This window comes from Panicum hallii, chromosome 9 (assembly GCF_002211085.1).
Source record: "Panicum hallii strain FIL2 chromosome 9, PHallii_v3.1, whole genome shotgun sequence".
NCBI classification, from domain to species: domain Eukaryota; kingdom Viridiplantae; phylum Streptophyta; class Magnoliopsida; order Poales; family Poaceae; genus Panicum; species Panicum hallii.
In genome coordinates this window covers 64,984,965-65,003,033 of record NC_038050.1, presented here as the reverse complement: position 1 = coordinate 65,003,033, position 18,069 = coordinate 64,984,965, and the positions used below count along the sequence as shown (strand labels likewise).

Genomic DNA, 18,069 nt, shown 5'->3' with positions numbered 1-18,069 from the left:
TGGATGGTTTTAATAGTTGGGGGTGTTGAATATCCGGTTTTTAATTAAGTGGGGTAAATCAAATTGTGTTGATAGTTGAGGAGGTTGAAAAAGACTTTTTCTTTCTTTCTGCTTTGGAGCTCTGAATTGGCCTCCAGTTCGGAAAACTTAGAAAGGCCAAAAAAATCGTCCAGTTGGCCCACGAACATACGGATCCATAATTTACGGCCTGCTCACTGCTTCCTGCTTGCTGACGACGAACGCTTCTGCCCGTCATTCTGTGCAGCGCGAGCCGTCGTCGCGAATCCCGCGAAGGCCAAAGCCCAAAGCAGCGCCCCACCCCACGGGGTCCACCCCCCAAGTGGAAGCTGCCGGAGAAAAAGGAAAATAATTTTCCGCCACCCGCCAGTGTTGTGTCGTCGCGGACGCCGGGCGGCCGTGGACGCGCGCGGGCATGGGCGCAAGCCGATAGGGAATCTGCCATGGGAGTCCCCGTCACCACCGGTTTGGCGCCGATCGCCACCGCGCGGGGCCAGCTCCCCGTCGTCGCGGCGCGGTTGCTTGCTTTTTGGTGCGGTTGGTGAGGATTCCCCGCAGCCCCAACGGGCAATGGCCAAGGGGAGGGGTGGGCTATTTTTTAGCCACCTTGGGCGGCTCGGATAAGAAGATGCTTCCGTTCCGTTCCGCCGCTCGCCTCGTCCATGGCTTTCGCTGATACCGTGCCTTTTTTTATCGTCTTTCTCTACGCCTTTCTTTCTTTCTTTTTTGTATTGTACAACAAACTGCAGTGATCAATGGATTCGAGGCCATCGTTTTGTCTGCCTGAAGTCGAAGGCAGGTCGATCGTGTGTTTTCAGCCTTTCACCTTCCAACTGCAGTTTTTGAGACCTAAACTTGCAACTTCCGCTTGGTTTAATTTTCAACTTTAACCCATCTTTGGGGTCGTCCGCGGTCTGCCACCGATCCACTCAGGCTGGTTCCAGAAAGATGTCTTTGCAGTTCCCGTTCACACGCCCGTCTTCCCCCGTCAACAAAGTTCTTTGAAAGGCCGGTAGGACCGAGCGGTCAGCTTCAGACCCGGCAGCTAAGGTTTTTCAAACCAGTGATGTGTGGGGCATCATGTTCTGCATCGGAAAAAATGGCTGCCGCAATGGCAAGTCGCGCACTCTGGTTTTGGCTTTTGAGCTAGGGTGGATTAGAAAAAATGAGAAATGAGACCAGAGCTTCAGAGATCTTCATGAGAAAAGGATCAACCGGAGGAGATGAAAACTTGGACCGGAACTTCTGGAAAGGCAGAAACGGATCTGGGAGCGTGGTCTGGTCGTCCGTCTGATCGTTTATTCAGCACCGGTGAGCAGTACACCGAAGACCAAACACATGTGCCATTTGCCAGTAGAGTTAACATTGCAAGGACATAAAAATATAAAAAAAACATTGCAAGGACATGGGCGAACAGTATGTGGGATAGGATGGATCAGGCCGGCGGCACGCTGCACGAGGCAACACTATTTCAACCGGCTCAGGCGGCTACCCACCAACCGCCGCGCTTCCCCTCACGCGACCCGCGCGCCCGTGAAGCCATGAACCGTCGCCGTTAACTGCGCAGACGTGGGGACGCGGCCAGAGACGAAATGACCGAAACACCATCCCTACCTTCCACGGTCTGCCTACTGTGCAGGGGTATATTCGTAAAGTCGCATGCGGCCCAAATGGCAGGCCACTGGGGCCAATTGCGCCCGTCCAAATGTACCCCCCGTCTGGCCGCACGATCGCTCGGCCGCGGATCGGTGGCCAGGATGCGCCCTACGACTACGAGACGAGAAACTTCCCTTTCTCCGAGCACCCCGCTTCCCCCGTCCTCTCGGTTCTCGCCATATAAACCCCTGGGGTGGGAGCGTGGCTGCCATTCGACCCATAAGCTTTTGCGATCCCTCCCCCCACCGCCGCGTCGCATTCTCCGATCGGAAGCTCTCTGCTCGCAGCCATGGCGAAGTGCTACCCGACAGTGAGCGCGCAGTACCAGGAGGCCGTCGAGAAGGCCAGGCGCAAGCTCCGCGCCCTCATCGCCGAGAAGAGCTGCGCCCCCCTCATGCTCCGTCTCGCGTAAGTCCTCTCTCTAGTCTCTACTCTACCCAACCCTGTCCGTGTGCGTACTTCCGGATCGCTGGGGGAAGTTTTTGGTGGCCTGATCTGGGCTTCCGTATCGATTGCGCAGGTGGCACTCGGCGGGGACGTTCGACGTGTCCTCGAGGACCGGCGGCCCCTTCGGTACGATGAAGAACCCGGCGGAGCAGGCGCACGGTGCCAACGCGGGTCTGGACATCGCCGTGCGGCTGCTCGAGCCCGTCAAGGAGGAGTTCCCCATCCTCTCCTACGCCGATCTGTACCAGGTTCGCCTGCGATCTGGTCGGACGGTTCGAACTGCCCCCCAAATGGATGTGGTTTCTGACGTTTTTTTTTTGTTCTCTGTTCCGGTGTAGCTTGCTGGAGTTGTGGCCGTGGAGGTGACCGGTGGACCTGAGGTCCCTTTCCACCCCGGTAGGGAGGTGAGACTTTTCATCCCATTTCTACTGCCTTTGGGGTTTTGCCTGGGTTTAAGGCCTTGATTCGAAATGCCCAAGAGGGTGTGAAGGTAGTTGGGCGAGATCGTGGTTGTTTAATTAGTGCCCCTGATTTATGAGCGTATTATTATCGGTTTGGTGGGTGCATTTATTTATTCATGGCACGTGATTCTATCATTCAAGGGTACGCCTTTTCACCCTTGAAATATCGTTTGTTGGTTTGTGTTCATGCCTTGCTCCTGGCAATATCTGTTTTCCTGTGAGGTAGGTTCATGGTTTGGGCTTTTGCCTTTATGTGCTCACTAATTTAATATTTTTTATAATGTGGTATCAGCTAGGAGCCTTGGTAAAAAGTAACATGGTAACTTACAATAACGATTGTTCATGGAGTATATGATATGCCGCTTTCAGTGTATGTAGGACTACGGTTTGTTAATTGTTTGTTTGTACTGAGTCATTCCTTGAATCCTGTAGGCATGTGATAGTTGAGTCACATAAATGGACTTTTATGCATGTTTCATACTTAATAGTGTGAGGAGATGCAACTAATCAGTTACCGTCAAATTTTAGGTTTCTTAAAAAACTGGATCCAACTTTAATGGTTTTGTTTGTGTTGGTTTTGCACATAGATAATGTCTAAATAGCCTTCCTTATGAATAGTACTATTGAAATGCTGGATTTATCTTGGGAAAAACAGTTGTTTGTATTTTTTTTGTTTAGGTATTGTCCATCAACAGTCCATGCTCAGTTTTTTATTACTTTGAATGCTATATACTTTCAGGAATACTTGGATTCTTGTGCATATATTTGTCTGAGTAGGCAGGTGTAGTGGTCCAGTTATGTCATGGGACCATTTATTCCTTCTACATATACCATATCACAATTCTTTGAGGGGAATTCCAGTTGTGCACTTGTCGTGTTCTTGGATGTTTTGAATTTGCCACATTATGGGTTGGGTATGAGTATATTCGTTGTATGGTGCGAGTCTAAACTTCTCATCATGTCTAGATTGTTCTGATTGCTGTGTCCTGATGGTGATGTGCATTATGCACACATGTGGTCCCAGTCGATACGTTGTTAAAGCATACACTTATAAGCCATCAACTTCTATAGGGCATCCAAAGCTGATAGTATTTTCCATGATTTGTTCTTACGGAGTGACAGGTGACATTTAGCATTTGGTGATAACATTGTTCTATCCAAACTTTCTTTCCTCATGTAATTCAAATTAACTATAGAGATGGACATGACTGAGTGATAGTTTTATTTGTTTGATTTTTTGTGTCGTGACAGTATTTTTCAATACTGTGTATTTACATCTTTCATTTGTCATTTTCAGGACAAGCCTCAGCCCCCACCCGAGGGCCGCCTTCCTGATGCTACTAAGGGTAGATCTCTAACCTTTACTACTATTGCCATGAATGCTTATATTCATCATTTGTTCTCGTGGGCTTTGTTGTCAAATTTATCTTGAATCTTGTTTTTAAATTGACATGAGGACCATCACTTACAGCTTGCTTTCTGTTTTTTAACCAGGATCTGACCATCTGAGGCAAGTCTTTGGCAAGCAGATGGGCTTGAGCGATCAGGACATTGTTGCCCTCTCTGGTGGCCACACCTTGGTTTGTTGCTGTCTACTCATGTTTGCTTCATAGCAATGCAATATGTATGCATGCATTGATGTTGTTTTCTTGAGTTTTTCTTCAGGGAAGGTGCCACAAGGAGCGGTCTGGTTTTGAGGGGCCCTGGACTAGAAACCCTTTGGTCTTTGACAACTCTTACTTCAAGTGAGTCTACAGCTTGTTTAGAAAAGCAATTATATTTAAAGAAGAGATGCTTGTAAAGTGTCTACCTTTGTTGTATCATTCCTGGGCAGCTGAATGTTATTAGGCATTAATGCCACCCCATCTCTCCTTAACTATTTCTGTAGGGAACTTCTGAGTGGTGACAAAGAGGGCCTCCTTCAGCTCCCAAGTGACAAAGCCCTGCTGAGCGACCCTGTCTTCCGCCCTCTCGTTGAGAAATATGCTGCGGTATGTCTCCAGTTAACATTCCAGATTGTGAATATCTGTAAGAGACATTCTAATTGTTGATTGCATTCTAGGATGAGAAGGCTTTCTTTGATGACTACAAGGAGGCCCACCTCAAGCTCTCTGAACTGGGGTAAGTAACCGTTCACCAATCACCACTCAGAATTTGTGCTTGGTCAGTAGAACAAATCTGATTGTTTACCCTTGTTGGTTGCAGGTTTGCTGATGCGTAAATGGCATATCCTAGACTACTACGTGCTGCTGCTTGTATGGGATCGTGTAATCTTGTTTTGCATCTGGAGTCGGTGTGAACCAGCAGATTAAGTATCTTCTCTGTAATAAATTTGTCACCCTGCCCCTGGCCATTCTTGGTACTCTGTCAGATGTTTGAATGGGGGGGTGTTTGGCTAGACTCTGATGTTGTATGTCACTGAAACTACAAGATCTATGATCTACCTTATGAATGCAGTACGTTCTGTTGCCTCAAAACTATGTTCGAATGGTTGCATTCCTGAGATATTGTGCTACTCTGCCCTGTTCTTGGATCTGGCTTCCCTTGGTATCATTCTCAGCTTGTGTGGTGTTAAAGTTGTGTGCGGGACTGCTTGAGCTACTTATGTACTACTTATTCTTTGTTGTGGTGGTAGACTGATTGAGCATTTTTGGTAGGGCCTTGGGGGCTGACCGGAAGAGAAGTTTTGGTTAGAATGATGTTTCGGGCAATCTGGATCATATTTTCCTCTGAGCGACTGATAGTCTGATTTGCTTGCTTTCCTGTCAAGTTAAGCTCTCAACAGTTCGGCTGGGGAGGTTATATCCTTTGATCACTCGCCTCGTCAACCTATAGGCACTAGGCATGCTGTCAAGCATCACGAATACATAGGCATGAAGTGCATATGCCTCTGGAACTTATCATTTGCATTTCAAATGAACTGAACAGGATCGTGGTTCGAATTAAAAAAATTTGTGTGGTCAAGTATAGGTGTGCTGAGTTCCAATCTTTCCTAAAGGATTGTAAAAAGATCGATACTTGAGGTGTCTTGCACGAGCTAGTTCCAAACAAATCCTTCGTACCTCTCTACGTGGAGTCTGAAGCAGCTGGGTTGCACTCGTTAACAAGCTCTGTGCTAAGTAGGCAGACAAAATTGAGATTCGAAATGCTCGAAAATCATGCTCCAAACCTTTTATTCTTGCTACAGTCGATTACAACAACGCCTGAAACCAGCAGCAACAGCTTACACAGCCCTACACTGACAGGATGGTGGGCTCGAACATCTCGACAAACAAACAAATGCAATGTTCCGTCTAGCCGGCTCTTCAATCTTACGCCTATTTACAAACAGCATGCATAGGTAGATGGGAACCCTACATCTGGAGATTCAATCTAATATCGGAAATTCGGGTTCATCTCCATGGCCTCGTTGAAGATCAGCTGCTTCATTTGGTCCTCGGTCAGAGCCTGCTGCTCGAAGTCGAACGAGAAGGGCTCCGTGCAGATGGGCTCGTCAGCGATGTCGTGGAGTCGCTCCAGGTACGGGTGGTCCAGCGCCTCTTCAACTGCACGGCAAAAGAAATTTCGGTGGGAACTGAAATCAGTCAGACCTGGACCCTGACGGAGTCTCCGAATTGAAACTCTGCTGGTCTGAACCCAGTACAGGAATCTCTGAAGTTAAACTGTGACAGTCTGAAACCCATAGAGGAGACAGTGCAGGAACATAATCTTTTAGACTATTTGTACCGTTGTTTTTTCTTTTCAATCCAAAACGCGTTTGTTCTTTACATAGTCGTCATCGCCACTTCGACAAAAGCAATACGCAGAAAGCTCCAATGCAAGCATAAAATAAGCGAGGATGGGTCAACGCAACAGCACTGCAAATTGCATGCATATGGAGAACACTCCATAGCAAGTACAGCTTTGTTTGATGACTCAGAAGCGTGATATTTGAAAAACACAGAACAGAAAAACAAGAAGAGCTGACGAGCTTTCTGAACAGGAATTTATACAAAGGTTTTTATCCTTGTGGTAAGTTGCAATTGGACAGCTTATCGGCATAATTGCCAGCACACTGCGGTAGTGTTCTGCCAGTTTGGACGGTAGGCAACAACTGAACATACAAACAAAAGATTCACACTAGCAGAGTAGCTGCACACCTTAAATAGAACACTACTATATTTCATCACAGAATGACAGAAGTGACGCCCCCACTATTGTGTTAGGCAGTTATGGTCTGAATTCAACGAAGAAACCTACCAAACCCTCCCGCGTTTTGTAGCTGCAGATTAGTAAAAGTTTCTATTTCAGACAAAGAACATCGATCGCATTTGGACCTTACCAGACCAGTCAATCTACTCAAATTTGCGCGGACAGACTTAGCTCGTGGCACGCCTCTTTCTTTGACCGGAGGCCAGTACCACACCTACTCGATGCCTCTCTTGAAATGTCCGGTGTTTTCCTTGCCTATACACCACCACAGCGTAGCGAGTGCCCCTCACATGCCATGCCACTAACAACCGACGTCAATATGGCAGTGATTCTAACACTGGTCAACACGGCGCAGGAATAGAAAACCACACGTGTAGTAGTAGTAGTACTCAAGATTCAGCAGCCGCACGAGTTGCACAAGGAGAAAAGAAAAGAAAAGAAAGGAAACGCTAAAACCGCGGCGGCGGGCTGGCGGCGACTGACCTGTGATCCTCTGCAGCGGGTTGAAGGTGAGCATCCGCTCGATGAGGTCCAGCGCCACGGGCTGCACCCTCGGGAACATGCTCGCGAACGGCCGCCGCGGGAACTGCGGCAGGTGCCGCATGTACTTGCGCGCGTCCTCGTTCCGGATGAACCCCAGCTCCTCGTCCGTCGGCGTCCCGATCACCTGCCGACGACGACGAGGATCAGTGGCGGAGAAATGGCGTCGTGCAACCCATCAGAACAAGTGATCGGCGAGGGTTTACCTCGGTGATGAGGCGCATCTGGTGCATGTGGTCGCGGCCGGGGAAGAGGGGCTGGCGGTTGATGAGCTCCATGAAGATGCAGCCGACGGACCAGACGTCGATGGCGGCGGAGTAGTCGGTGGAGTTGAGCAGGAGCTCCGGCGCGCGGTACCACCGCGTGACCACGTACTCCGTCATCATGTCGCTCTCCGACGAGGGGCGCGCCAGCCCGAAGTCGCAGATCTTGAGGTCGCAGTTGGCGTTCAGCAGCAGGTTGCTGGGCTTCAGGTCCCGGTGGATCACGTTCGCCGAGTGGATGTACTTGAGCCCGCGCAGGATCTGGTACAGGAAGTACTGCGACGACGACGCGACGACGGCCGACACGTACAGAGATTACCCCGTCAGATCAGGGCCTTTAAAATCTGACGGCGACACCATCGATGGCGTCGTTTTTTCTGACTGGCTCTGTCGTCAGGAGCAGCTTGCGTGCCATCAGAGTTTTTCAGTTACATTACCTGGCAGTGCTCCTCCGAGAGCTCCTGGTTGGAGCGGATGATGTGGTGGAGGTCCGTGTCCATGAGCTCCGTGGCCATGTACACGTCGTTGAACGCCTGCGGGATCGGCGGAGGGATCACGTCCCTGATGCCAATGATCTGTTGTTTGTTCGTGCCCAAATGGGAGCAGCCGGCGTCAGGTTACATATCATCATGTACCTGAAACGCAAATCGGGACTTGGGCGGGTGCTGTACTGTGTGCGCTTACGTTTTCGTGGTCGAGGTGCTTGAGCAGCTTGATCTCCCGGAGCGTGCGCTTGGCGTCCATGTGGTTGTCGAAGGCGTTGGCGATCTTCTTGATGGCCACCATCTCCCTCGTGTCGAAGTTCATCACCGAGCTGCGCGCACCCGTACAGAATTTTCAGAACAAGATCAATCAACCACTCTTAAAAGGTGGGAGCGTTCATTCGATTCGAGAGCTCACCAACCACTACACTACTAAATTTAACCAAACTTGTTGCTCAGCTGCAGTACTCTACTATTTTTTTTTACGAAAAAGGAACTGATTGGCCCTATCAATCCATGACCGGACCTATGAACTAACCCGATTGCTTGCCAGTCATCTGCAACTCGCAAGAAATCGACGAGCCGCGAGGTCGAGCAGAACGTACCAGACGATCCCGTAGGCGCCGCGGCCGATGGGCATGATGGGCGGCTGGTACTTGTTGGTGATCTCGAACAGGTTGCCGAAGATGTTGTACTGGAGGAACCGGCCGCCGTGCGTCACCGTCGGTCGGAACTCGGCGGCCGGAGCCCCGTCCATGCCTCCGCCGCTCATCCTCGCTCCTCTCCCCCTTGCTAGCCGAACCCCCTCCCCTCGAAGAAGAAGAAGAAGAAGAAGAAGGCCGGCTCACTCCTCGCAGGCACGAGCACGAGCACGAGCACGAAGCCAATCGGGCAGATTGACTTTATCGACCGTCTTCTCCCCCCTCTCGACCGATTTGTCAAAAGAGGAAGCGCAGGCGAGGATTTATAAAAGAGGGGCGGCTGGAGCAGGGCGTTGCTGCTGGCCCGCTGCCCAGAGAGGCCGAGACGGACTGACTCCAGCCGAGGAAGGTTACGAGAAGGCGAGCGCGAGGAGACTACTGCGTGACGCCCGGTGCGGCACGACCCCGCGCCGTCTCTACGCGAGAGAAGCGAGGGCGGGGCGCCGCCGATAGGAGGCCGCGCCGGATCCGACGGCGGTCGTGGCGTTTCAACGGTCAAACGAAGGCTCCCCGACCCCGTCGGGTGCTGTGCTGGCGTGGCAACGGCACGCGGCTCGGCTGACGGGTGGGGCCGCCGTGTCAGGGTGTCCCGGGTGTGGACCCCCCTCCTCCTCCGGGCTTGCTCTGATGGGTGGTGGCCTGGTGGGTGATGGGGACGGACCGTCCGGAGCGCGGCTGCGGGAGAGATTGTCCAGAGTGGGATTGGCGGATAGCCGCCGACGCGTTGTTTGGCTGGCGTTGGCGCTGGGAAAGTAGTACGACAGGTTGTTCGAGGAGAGGGGAGAAGCGAGCTGTGATTTTATATTCAGCTTTAATATAAAAATAAAAAAAATTATGAGAGAAATAAATGGACTATATAACAATAGCAAAAAGCTAACACTTATTCGAGTGGGCTGATAGACTGAAAAATGCTTAGCCGTTGGGCCAGGGGCCAGGGCTGATGATGCGGTCTGCGTGGCCTGGGCGCGGGGTGGCGTTTGACCGGCCGGCCGCGTCGTCGTCCTCCTCCTCCTGCTTCGAGCCGCGGCGACGTGTGGAAAGGGGAACTTGAAAGCCCTGCGTGCCGGGTGCCGACTCGACTCCAAAGCTGCTGGTCGTTGAGCTCGTGGGGCTGTGGGATTCCCGGACCCGTCTCTCGGGCGTGATTTCGTCTGCTCTGTCGCCTGCGAGGCTACGGTGTTCCTGAGCCGTGTACGTCGAAACGAACAAAATCTAGTAGGCTGTAGGCTAGAGTAGATACTAAGGTTGTGCAAACACGGATTAGAAAAGCACAACGATAAATAAAAGTAGAAAAGAAAGAAAGAAAAATAACCAGTTTGATCTGAAACGCGCGGATAGGGACAGGGACTGAAAGTTCCTGGAATTAACCATTTTGTTGTGCCCGCCGAGATCTTTCTTCTGGAAAGTAATTGCGATCACCAAGACGGCGACGGCAACAATGGCTGAAAGATCGTGGGACAGGGGGGAGCTCGATCCAGTGGCCGGAGCACTTCAGAGAAAGTGCAAGCGGCCGCCCCGCCCATGCTTGCTTACTCGCAGAATGATTTGAAGCAAGAAAGGCCCAGCCAACCTGTCATCCAATGGTTGGAGTGATCTGAACAGTTCAGGAACCAGAACAAATCCAAACTCATCTGCGTGCACTGCCGATTAAAATTAGACATCAGGTTTCACGTTGTAATTTTACTAGTATACTCGCAGCCACCAGTTTCAGCTGTCGACCAAGAAACGTTGATCCACAGGCACGAGAGAGACACCTTAGTGCCGAAGGGGATACTCTTACCGTTAAGCATGGACAGCCCTGCAAAAGACAAGGCCGGGGCATGGCGGCTCGATGCAAGGGGTGCTGCAGATTAGTTTACTGCAAGCTGATGGCGCAAATTTTCCCGGAAAAATGGGCGAACGGATGAGGAGCACCAGCGACTGATGGATGCGTACTGCTGCTAGCAGTAGTCTATTGCCCGGCCGATTGGAACAAGGGAGGCTAAGAAACCGAGGCCATGATTGCGAGGCCGGACTCTCTATGATTCTGCCGGGGATTTTAGTTTGAAAGGTCTCACAAGATATCGTACTTGGCGTGCCACAAGCTTAAGTTGATTTGTGCATTGCTGGTACGATTATCATGCGAACTTTGGTTTGTGATAGGTACATCATACGTTTGCTGTGCTGTGATGACATCGAGGCGGATTGAGCGGCCAGTATATTGGTAATGAGACCAGGATAATGTTCTTTTGCTACCATCAGTGCTAATGATGAATTGGTCTTTTTAGAACTTTCAGGTTGTATTGTTAATTGACACGATGCTCCATGGCTCCTGGTACTGTGAGCTTTGATCCCTCTGCGGCTCTGCATCGGCAAACACTAATCGGAAGCTGGAATTCTCTCCCCAATGGGCCGGGCCAAGACTGGCTTATGCTGGGGATGATGCACAGGCCATCTTTCTTGGGCTAAGACTACTTTTCTCCTTTTCTATGGTTGGCCGGACTTAATAGACAGCCCAGTTCTCCCTCGCGAACCTTGTAAGAGAGACGGCCGCCGACACCACAGGTACGCAGGCAGCGTCCGTCCGGTCCGGTGTGGTGTCGTCGGCGTGAGCCCGAGAACGACGAAAATCTTGGTTCAGCTCTGCGCACGGCGCCGGGCGCTTCACGCGGCCGCACGCCCCCACACCGTTCAGCTCAGGGCATTTACCGAGCCGGCCGCCGGGAAAAAGAAGAAAATCTCCACTTCTCCACGCCTCGGCTCCTCCGCTGCCTCTCGTCTCGTGCGAGCAACAGCGGAGCAAGCCAGCAAGCATAAACGCCCAGCCCGCTCACCGCGGCGGCGGCAATGGCGCCCACGACCTGCCTCCGGCTCCCCTTCCTCCCGGCCCGGGCCCGCTCGACTAACCCGGCCGCCACCTCCCCGTCCCCCCGCCGCCCCTCCCTGAAATGCAGCGCCGCCAACGGCGACAGCTCCATCAAACCCAACTCCATCTCCAACTCTCCCGCCCCGGTGCCGCGGGCGACGGTGGCGGACGGCGTCGAGTCCGTGGACGTCAACGGGCTGCGCCGCCCGTCCGCGCCTGTCTCCGGCCTCACCGTCCCCGGCGCTCGCGATCCCCACTGGCTGCCTCGTAAGTCACGCGGGCTCGGCGACGCTTTGCCTTAGCTGATTCCCCGGAATTGATTAACCACTTGATTCCGCGGTAGCTGCTTGTGGATTTATTTTATTTTTATCTTTCAATTGTGTTCAGGGCCGCTCACTAGTGCGGACGTCATGGATGCGAATGGGAAGGGGCTCAAGGTTGCTTACCAGGTGCTCGACGAAACGCGTCTGCTGTTTCAGTTTTTCCTTCGTCTGTGCTTGCGTGTGTCTCGAATAATCTTAATGGGAGTTGAGTTTGGCTATGGTGTCTGATACAGGGTTGCCCTGGGGCGTACAGTGAGGCGGCAGCAAAAAAGGCATACCCGAATTGTGAGACTGTGCCCTGCGAGCACTTCGATACTGCATTTCAGGTAGCTAAGTGAGTTGCTTGGTGGAACACATGCCCTAGTTACTTTACCTGATTCATATTGTAGTTTTGGAAGACGGACATCAAATTGGAGTGGTTAAATATTTTGATTATGAAATATATCGAGTAACTGAAATACTGACAATGAATTGGACATTTGGACTGGTTCCATGTTGCTTTAGTTGAGAGTAATTCGTCCAAATAACCTATCACTAGCACATGATATACATGCATTGTTTAAACACTGTTGTGTTGGGGAAAAAAATTCTCTTGGCATGTTAAATCGTACTTCCAAAAATGACCAGAACCCGTGTGTCTGCTTATATATTATTTAAGAATTGAGATAGATAAGACTAAGTCACTTGGCATGTTAAATTGTCAATTTCCTGGATAGGCTACTAGGGGAGCACCTCTTGTAGTGCCAGGTCTCTGTAGCATGTAACAGAATCTTTTTCTTTTTTCTAAAACCAATTGTTATGTTTCAAGAGAGGTTAGTAGCAAATGTCAATACTATAAGAATTGGAGCTCAGGTTTTCTTTTTTGCCTTCAGACACTTCTGTAGTCATTTTGTTTCAATGTATAGTCACATAGAAAGATTTTTTTTGTGCATGTTCCTTTGACAGGCTGTTCAAAACTGGGTGGCTGATAGGGCTGTACTGCCACTTGAGAATTCATTGGGAGGTAGCATTCATCGGAACTATGACCTTTTGCTTCGGCATAGTTTGCACATTGTTGGAGAAGTTCGCCTTGCGGTTCGTCATTGCTTGCTAGCCAATCCTGGTGTGAAGATTGAAAACCTCAAAAGTGCTATGAGTCATCCCCAGGTGAACTGCTTGGTTGATCTGGCATCAATACTGTTTATTCTTTTTTTTGGCGGAGGTAGTTGTTCAAACATGTCATTTTTTTTAATTCTTAGGCTCTTGCACAATGTGAGCACACATTGACGGAATTAGGAATCGAGCACAGAGAAGCTGTTGATGACACTGCTGGTGCAGCAAAGGTAGACTGATGTTTTCTTCACCTGGAAGATTCATCTTCTAACGCACATATCTCTGTTTTCCTCATTATTGTTTAGCAACTCGTTTTGATTTTTGGATAGAATGTGATTTCAGTTACTCATCAAGTGAACTCTCTGTCGTCAATCATAACATGACTCTTATTTTCTAGTTTGTTGCAGAACAAATGCTCCAGGACACTGGTGCTATTGCTAGTTCATTGGCTGCTAAACTGTATGGACTGGATGTTCTTGCTGAGAATATTCAGGTATAATGAACTCATGTTAAAATAGTAAAATAAGAGAGAATATTCTGTTGGTTCTCAAAATTACCCTATCACTTTCTTTAGGATGACAAAGATAATGTCACCCGTTTTATGATGCTAGCTCGAGAACCCATCATACCTCGCACTGATAAACCATTCAAGGTACAAATCATTGTGCAAACTCTTATTCATCTTCATTTTGGCTGCCTGGACCCGACCCTCGCCGTATGACAACCCTGCTGATCTGTTGTATGGTCGTTTTCCAGACTAGCATAGTCTTTTCACTAGAAGAAGGGCCTGGACAGCTCTTCAAGGCACTTGCTGTATTCGCACTGAGGGAAATCAACCTCACAAAGGTCTGCCCAACAACTTTGTCCTGTCACATGTATACATTCTGTAGAAATGATGCACTATATATGCTCAGTTTTTTAATGGATGAACAGATTGAAAGTCGTCCACACAAGGAAAGGCCTCTTCGTGTATCTGATGACTGTCTATTAAAGTTAGATGCTAAACCTGTGGCCTTCTAAATTATTTGATTTCACTTCCTGCAATTATACATGTTTACGAGCATTACCTGTGATGTTTATCTTACTAACCCATTGGATCCTGGGTTGCATCAGGAATTTTGATTACCTCTTTTACGTCGACCTAGAGGCTTCAATGGCTGATCCAAAAACTCAGAATGCTCTTGGAAATTTGAAGGTGCTCTTTCTTGGTTAGTACTATCTGGTCAAAGAGAACTGTGCTCATGTTGCTTTATTTACAGGAGTTTGCAACCTTTTTAAGAGTCCTGGGAAGCTATCCTACAGATGTGAACGAACCTTAGATAGCAAGTACTTCTGCAGATCACATGCTGGTGAGTAGTGAATACCTGTTTCTGCTGTTTTGTCCGGAAGTTAGAGCATATTTTTTCAGTTTTAAATGGGTAAAAATATACCAGACCTATTTGAGCGTGGCTCGAGTCGAGCAACTCAGGAACTATCTGTTTTAGCTTCAGATTGTGGATTCAGCTTGAAAACGCTAACAAATGCGGTGCTTTTTAAATCAGATTGGTAGAATCCAACGTCCTTTACACAACAATCCACAAGCCACATCCCACCAGCTTTCAGTTTTTAACAGACAACAACTACCTTGGGGGGTTATCATGATATAGAACGATCAAATATAGATCTTAATGGTACCAATTTGCATGAAAAAATTTACAAAATTGTAGGCTTATTGTTTGGTTAAAATTATGAAGTTTGGATCTCGAAATCTTGTTGCACCATATGGAAAAAATGGAGGGAGCACTAGGCTTTTGGGTGCATATCTGTTCCTGAAGTTGATTGGGTCGAGTTGAAGTAGAATACTGAACTTCGTTTGGAGATTGTGTGATTAGATTTAAATCGGTAGGCTAATTTTGCTTTAAGATTATGAAGTTTGAATTTAGAAATCTTGTTGCACCTTATGGAAAAAATGGAGAGGGTACTGGCCATTTGGGTGCATATCTGATAATTTATGAACATGGAAAGTTTTGTCGCTACATTAATAATTTATTTCCTCGAGGGTTCTATTTCACAAATGTCTTCTAACCCAGGATTCTCAGAAACTGGGTGAAATGGGCAGGCAGTTGAAAAGACAGGAACAATTATCTGGCTGCTGCTAATTTTGATGGAGCAAAATGGCTACATTAAAATAGTAGAGCATGTGAGGCATGCATTTGGTTATGATATTGGGAAGAAAATCACATCTTTTGCTGCTGATGTTCTTGTATGCAAGGACCGAGGAGGATACCTTAAAGATGACTTCTTTTATCTCCAGTAATGCAGAAACCTGTTAGAACACATATAGAGATCAAGGGTTGGATATTTGGTTTGTAAAAAACAGCTATAGTAGAATAGTTTTGTCTGTTAGTTTGGTTGTTTAAACCGTCCTGCTGCCTAAAAAAAGGTTTGTCTGTTTTAATTGACATGTTGTCATAGCGGCGAGTAATCATCCTGTCATGTGCACTGTAGTATCATGGCATAATTCCCAATAGCTCGTGTGTTTCCATGTTTATTTGGATGACTGGATGGATGCTCTTTCGGTCTATGCCTCTGGGTCAGACGATGGCCAAACTTTCCGTGCGTGGAAAAAAGGCTCTTTGGTTGGTTGCCGTGATCTGTGCTAGGTCAAATGGGTCTGTTCTTATTTTTATACAGTATACCCCCTACCAGGTAATTGCCTGGAAGTTGACTCCAGTTTAGCGCCTGCTTACTCTGTAAATGATGTTTAAGTATTGGTGCCGAGCTGGAGAATATTCTTTTCTGGAGGCATTGTTCTGGAGGAAACATTCGAGGAACCCACATGGGCTTCTCGCTTAGTATATGATTATGCTCTGCACTCCAAGATCTACCATGTGCTCTCCGGTCTCGGTTTATTCTGCCTTTGAATTCCGGTTATTTTTAGAGACGGTCAAAGAATATGTCAGGAATTACCAGTCTCCTAATGACACTACCGGTGTTGGCCGGTCCCCCCTCGTGTAACATCTTCTCTTTCCAGGATCATCAAGCATCAGGAATCCTGGGGGAAAAAGCATTAGCATTTTACCGAGTAAGAGAACGTGTGGAGACGGGAACTGGGAAGCTTTGGTTGGAGCTGGGGGGGGGGGGGGGGGTGTTTAGGGGAAACTAGGTCAACGGCTCGGCTTTCTGCCGAATACGGGCTGATACACATGGCCTGGTGGCCTAGTTTCTTCGGATCTCGTGAAGAAACGGTCGCCCCCGTTCGCGTGCGGTTTGTGCTCTCTTTCCCCACTTGATCGTCGTACGATGTAAGCATGTTTAAAGCCTTTTCCTTCTCCCGTCGATCCGAGCCCGGAGCTGACCCCACTTCACGCAAAAAGGACGATGATGAGTAGGAAGAAGAGAACCCGTTCCTCCCTCCGCAACGGGGAGCGAGCGCTCGGAATGTGCCTCCCGCTCAGCGCCTCGCCTCTTCTCCCTCAAGCTTTCGTCGCCTTTTTCTGAAGCCGAAACCTGACCGGTCCTAGCCAACTTCTTCCTATTCCCTCCCCCCTTCCCAAGTTCCCATCCTAAAGTTTGGGCAGCGAACGTGCCCACATCACCACACCACCGGTCGAGGTCGCGGCTAACTACAGTACTGGTAGCAAGCACGACGGCCTCAGACACGTCGCTGTTGAGTGTTAACTCGCATGCCTAGCCATAGGGGAGGAGGAGGAACCTTCCTGGCTTCTTCCAGTCTCCAGATGCAGACGGCTGGGCTGGCACGCGAAAACCGAGTGACCGAGGTGTCGCGGCGCACCGTCACCTGGGCGCCGCCGGGTCGGGTCCGTATCTGGCGCGGCGTTTTTGTCTCTTGCTTGCTCCTGCGAGTCATCAGCCCGAGCAAAAAGTTTGGCGCGTTGCTCCGCTCCTGCTGGATGAAGATGAACGAGCCCGTACACGTACCCGTGCCACCGGACCGGGCGATCGGGTCCACGAATTAGGCAGGCAATCACTCGTGCTCGACTCCTGCGGGTGCTGAGCAGAGCGTAGACGTAGCCGTCGCACCGGCTGTAGCTATTATTTTGTACTCGCGGGAGAGACCCGATCAGCGGGCTGGGTTTTCTGAGCGGCGGGTGCTGTCATGCTCGGCTGCCGAACGGACTAAGTCGTTGCCGATTTGCGCCTCCCTGCCGAACTTTTCAGACCAAACGCACCTGTCGATCCTGTGGGGTGGTAGTTAGGAGTTAGGAGTGATGATCGTTGGGAGGCTACCGGCGTTAAATTAAGAGGCTGATTTGTACTCTAATATTGTTATTGGTGACGATTATTTTCGCCAAAGTACGGTGAACAACAGCTTCAAAATAAATTTTGCACTGAGTTAATACTGTAAAATATATGGTGTGACCATCTAAATTGGTATGCCCTTAAATTATATATACGCGAGTAGTCTGAATTGATCAATTCGTATTTTGCTTGCATACTTTTGACATATAACAGTGATTTCCCCCCAAACTTCTCATCAATTAGCTTCTTCGACAATAGAAATTTGAAAGTCTGGAGATGACTTTATATCCAACGCCACTATCTATAAACCATAGATATCGCCTAGGCACCTAATAGTCTGATGCACTAAGGATAAAATAATGCACTGCCAGTTTGAAAACCCCCCCAACCCTAAGGCTGGTGCCAATGGGGGCCGGTACCGCCCTCCTATCGGCCCAGCCCAGGCGAGAGCGAGGCGAGAGGCAGGTGAGAGGGAGAGAGAAGGCGGTAGCAGTACCGCCGGGCGGGAGCGGGCACTATCGCCCCACTCTCGCCCACGTTGGCAGACGCGCGGGGGCGGTAGACGGGCGGTAGCGAGGCGGTGCGCTGGCGTCGGGCGAGAGGGGTGGGGCGGGAGTGACGTGACGTGTTTCTATTGGTCCACGTGGAGGTTGAAATAATTAAATTTGGAAAAGAAAAGCTAATATGGAGAAGAGAGAAGTGAGAGCTAGCACTATAACCTGTGCATTGGAAGTGTAAGGTGAGGGTGAGGGTGAGAGCTGACGTGGCGGGAAGATACCTGCCCCGCCGCTGGACTCAGCGTGAACGC

The 18,069-nt window shown here is 49.5% G+C and overlaps 3 protein-coding genes across 4 annotated transcripts; 2 read left to right on the top strand and 1 right to left on the bottom strand.

The window, feature by feature from the left end:
- Nucleotides 1-1,870: 1,870 nt before the first annotated feature.
- Nucleotides 1,871-5,059, top strand: LOC112873832 (L-ascorbate peroxidase 1, cytosolic). The gene is made up of 9 exons (XM_025936912.1): nt 1,871-2,082; nt 2,195-2,369; nt 2,460-2,525; nt 3,880-3,928; nt 4,077-4,162; nt 4,248-4,327; nt 4,471-4,573; nt 4,645-4,703; nt 4,788-5,059. Exons 1-9 carry the CDS (start codon nt 1,964-1,966, stop codon nt 4,801-4,803), a joined length of 753 nt encoding a protein of 250 aa, XP_025792697.1. The 5' UTR covers nt 1,871-1,963; the 3' UTR covers nt 4,804-5,059.
- A 656-nt stretch (nt 5,060-5,715) lies between these two features.
- LOC112873831 (mitogen-activated protein kinase 5) lies at nt 5,716-9,053 on the bottom strand. The gene is made up of 6 exons (XM_025936911.1): nt 8,664-9,053; nt 8,261-8,390; nt 8,014-8,151; nt 7,520-7,852; nt 7,257-7,440; nt 5,716-6,127 (listed from the first exon to the last, which is right to left on the bottom strand). Exons 1-6 carry the CDS (start codon nt 8,828-8,830, stop codon nt 5,955-5,957), a joined length of 1,125 nt encoding a protein of 374 aa, XP_025792696.1. The 5' UTR covers nt 8,831-9,053; the 3' UTR covers nt 5,716-5,954.
- Nucleotides 9,054-11,351: 2,298 nt separating this feature from the next.
- LOC112874343 (arogenate dehydratase/prephenate dehydratase 2, chloroplastic-like) lies at nt 11,352-15,549 on the top strand. 2 transcript variants are annotated; one of them, XM_025937620.1, is made up of 12 exons: nt 11,352-11,871; nt 11,992-12,053; nt 12,161-12,253; nt 12,873-13,073; nt 13,166-13,249; nt 13,417-13,512; nt 13,594-13,671; nt 13,776-13,865; nt 13,953-14,011; nt 14,133-14,214; nt 14,279-14,368; nt 15,098-15,549. In XM_025937620.1, the coding sequence occupies exons 1-11, from the start codon at nt 11,586-11,588 to the stop codon at nt 14,336-14,338; spliced, it is 1,191 nt and encodes a 396-aa protein (XP_025793405.1). In that variant the 5' UTR covers nt 11,352-11,585; the 3' UTR covers nt 14,339-14,368; nt 15,098-15,549. The 2 variants fall into 2 exon arrangements, with proteins under 2 accessions (XP_025793405.1, XP_025793404.1); XM_025937619.1 differs by having other exon boundaries at nt 11,358-11,871; nt 15,089-15,549.
- The last annotated feature ends 2,520 nt before the right edge of the window (nt 15,550-18,069 follow it).

Bases quoted from the DNA above. Each gene is read 5' to 3' on its own strand.
- LOC112873832 (XM_025936912.1), top strand. From the start codon at position 1,964: ATGGCGAAGTGCTACCCGACAGTGAGCGCGCAGTACCAGGAGGCCGTC. The intron at 2,083-2,194 runs GTAAGTCCTCTC...TCGATTGCGCAG, and splicing joins CCCCTCATGCTCCGTCTCGC to GTGGCACTCGGCGGGGACGT. The intron at 3,929-4,076 runs GTAGATCTCTAA...TTTTTTAACCAG, and splicing joins CCTTCCTGATGCTACTAAGG to GATCTGACCATCTGAGGCAA.
- LOC112873831 (XM_025936911.1), bottom strand. From the start codon at position 8,830: ATGAGCGGCGGAGGCATGGACGGGGCTCCGGCCGCCGAGTTCCGACCG. The intron at 7,853-8,013 runs GTAATGTAACTG...TCGTCGTCGCAG, and splicing joins TCTCGGAGGAGCACTGCCAG to TACTTCCTGTACCAGATCCT. The intron at 7,441-7,519 runs GTAAACCCTCGC...CGTCGTCGGCAG, and splicing joins AGATGCGCCTCATCACCGAG to GTGATCGGGACGCCGACGGA.
- LOC112874343 (XM_025937620.1), top strand. From the start codon at position 11,586: ATGGCGCCCACGACCTGCCTCCGGCTCCCCTTCCTCCCGGCCCGGGCC. The intron at 13,672-13,775 runs GTACAAATCATT...GTCGTTTTCCAG, and splicing joins GCACTGATAAACCATTCAAG to ACTAGCATAGTCTTTTCACT. The intron at 14,012-14,132 runs GTTAGATGCTAA...GGGTTGCATCAG, and splicing joins TCTGATGACTGTCTATTAAA to GAATTTTGATTACCTCTTTT.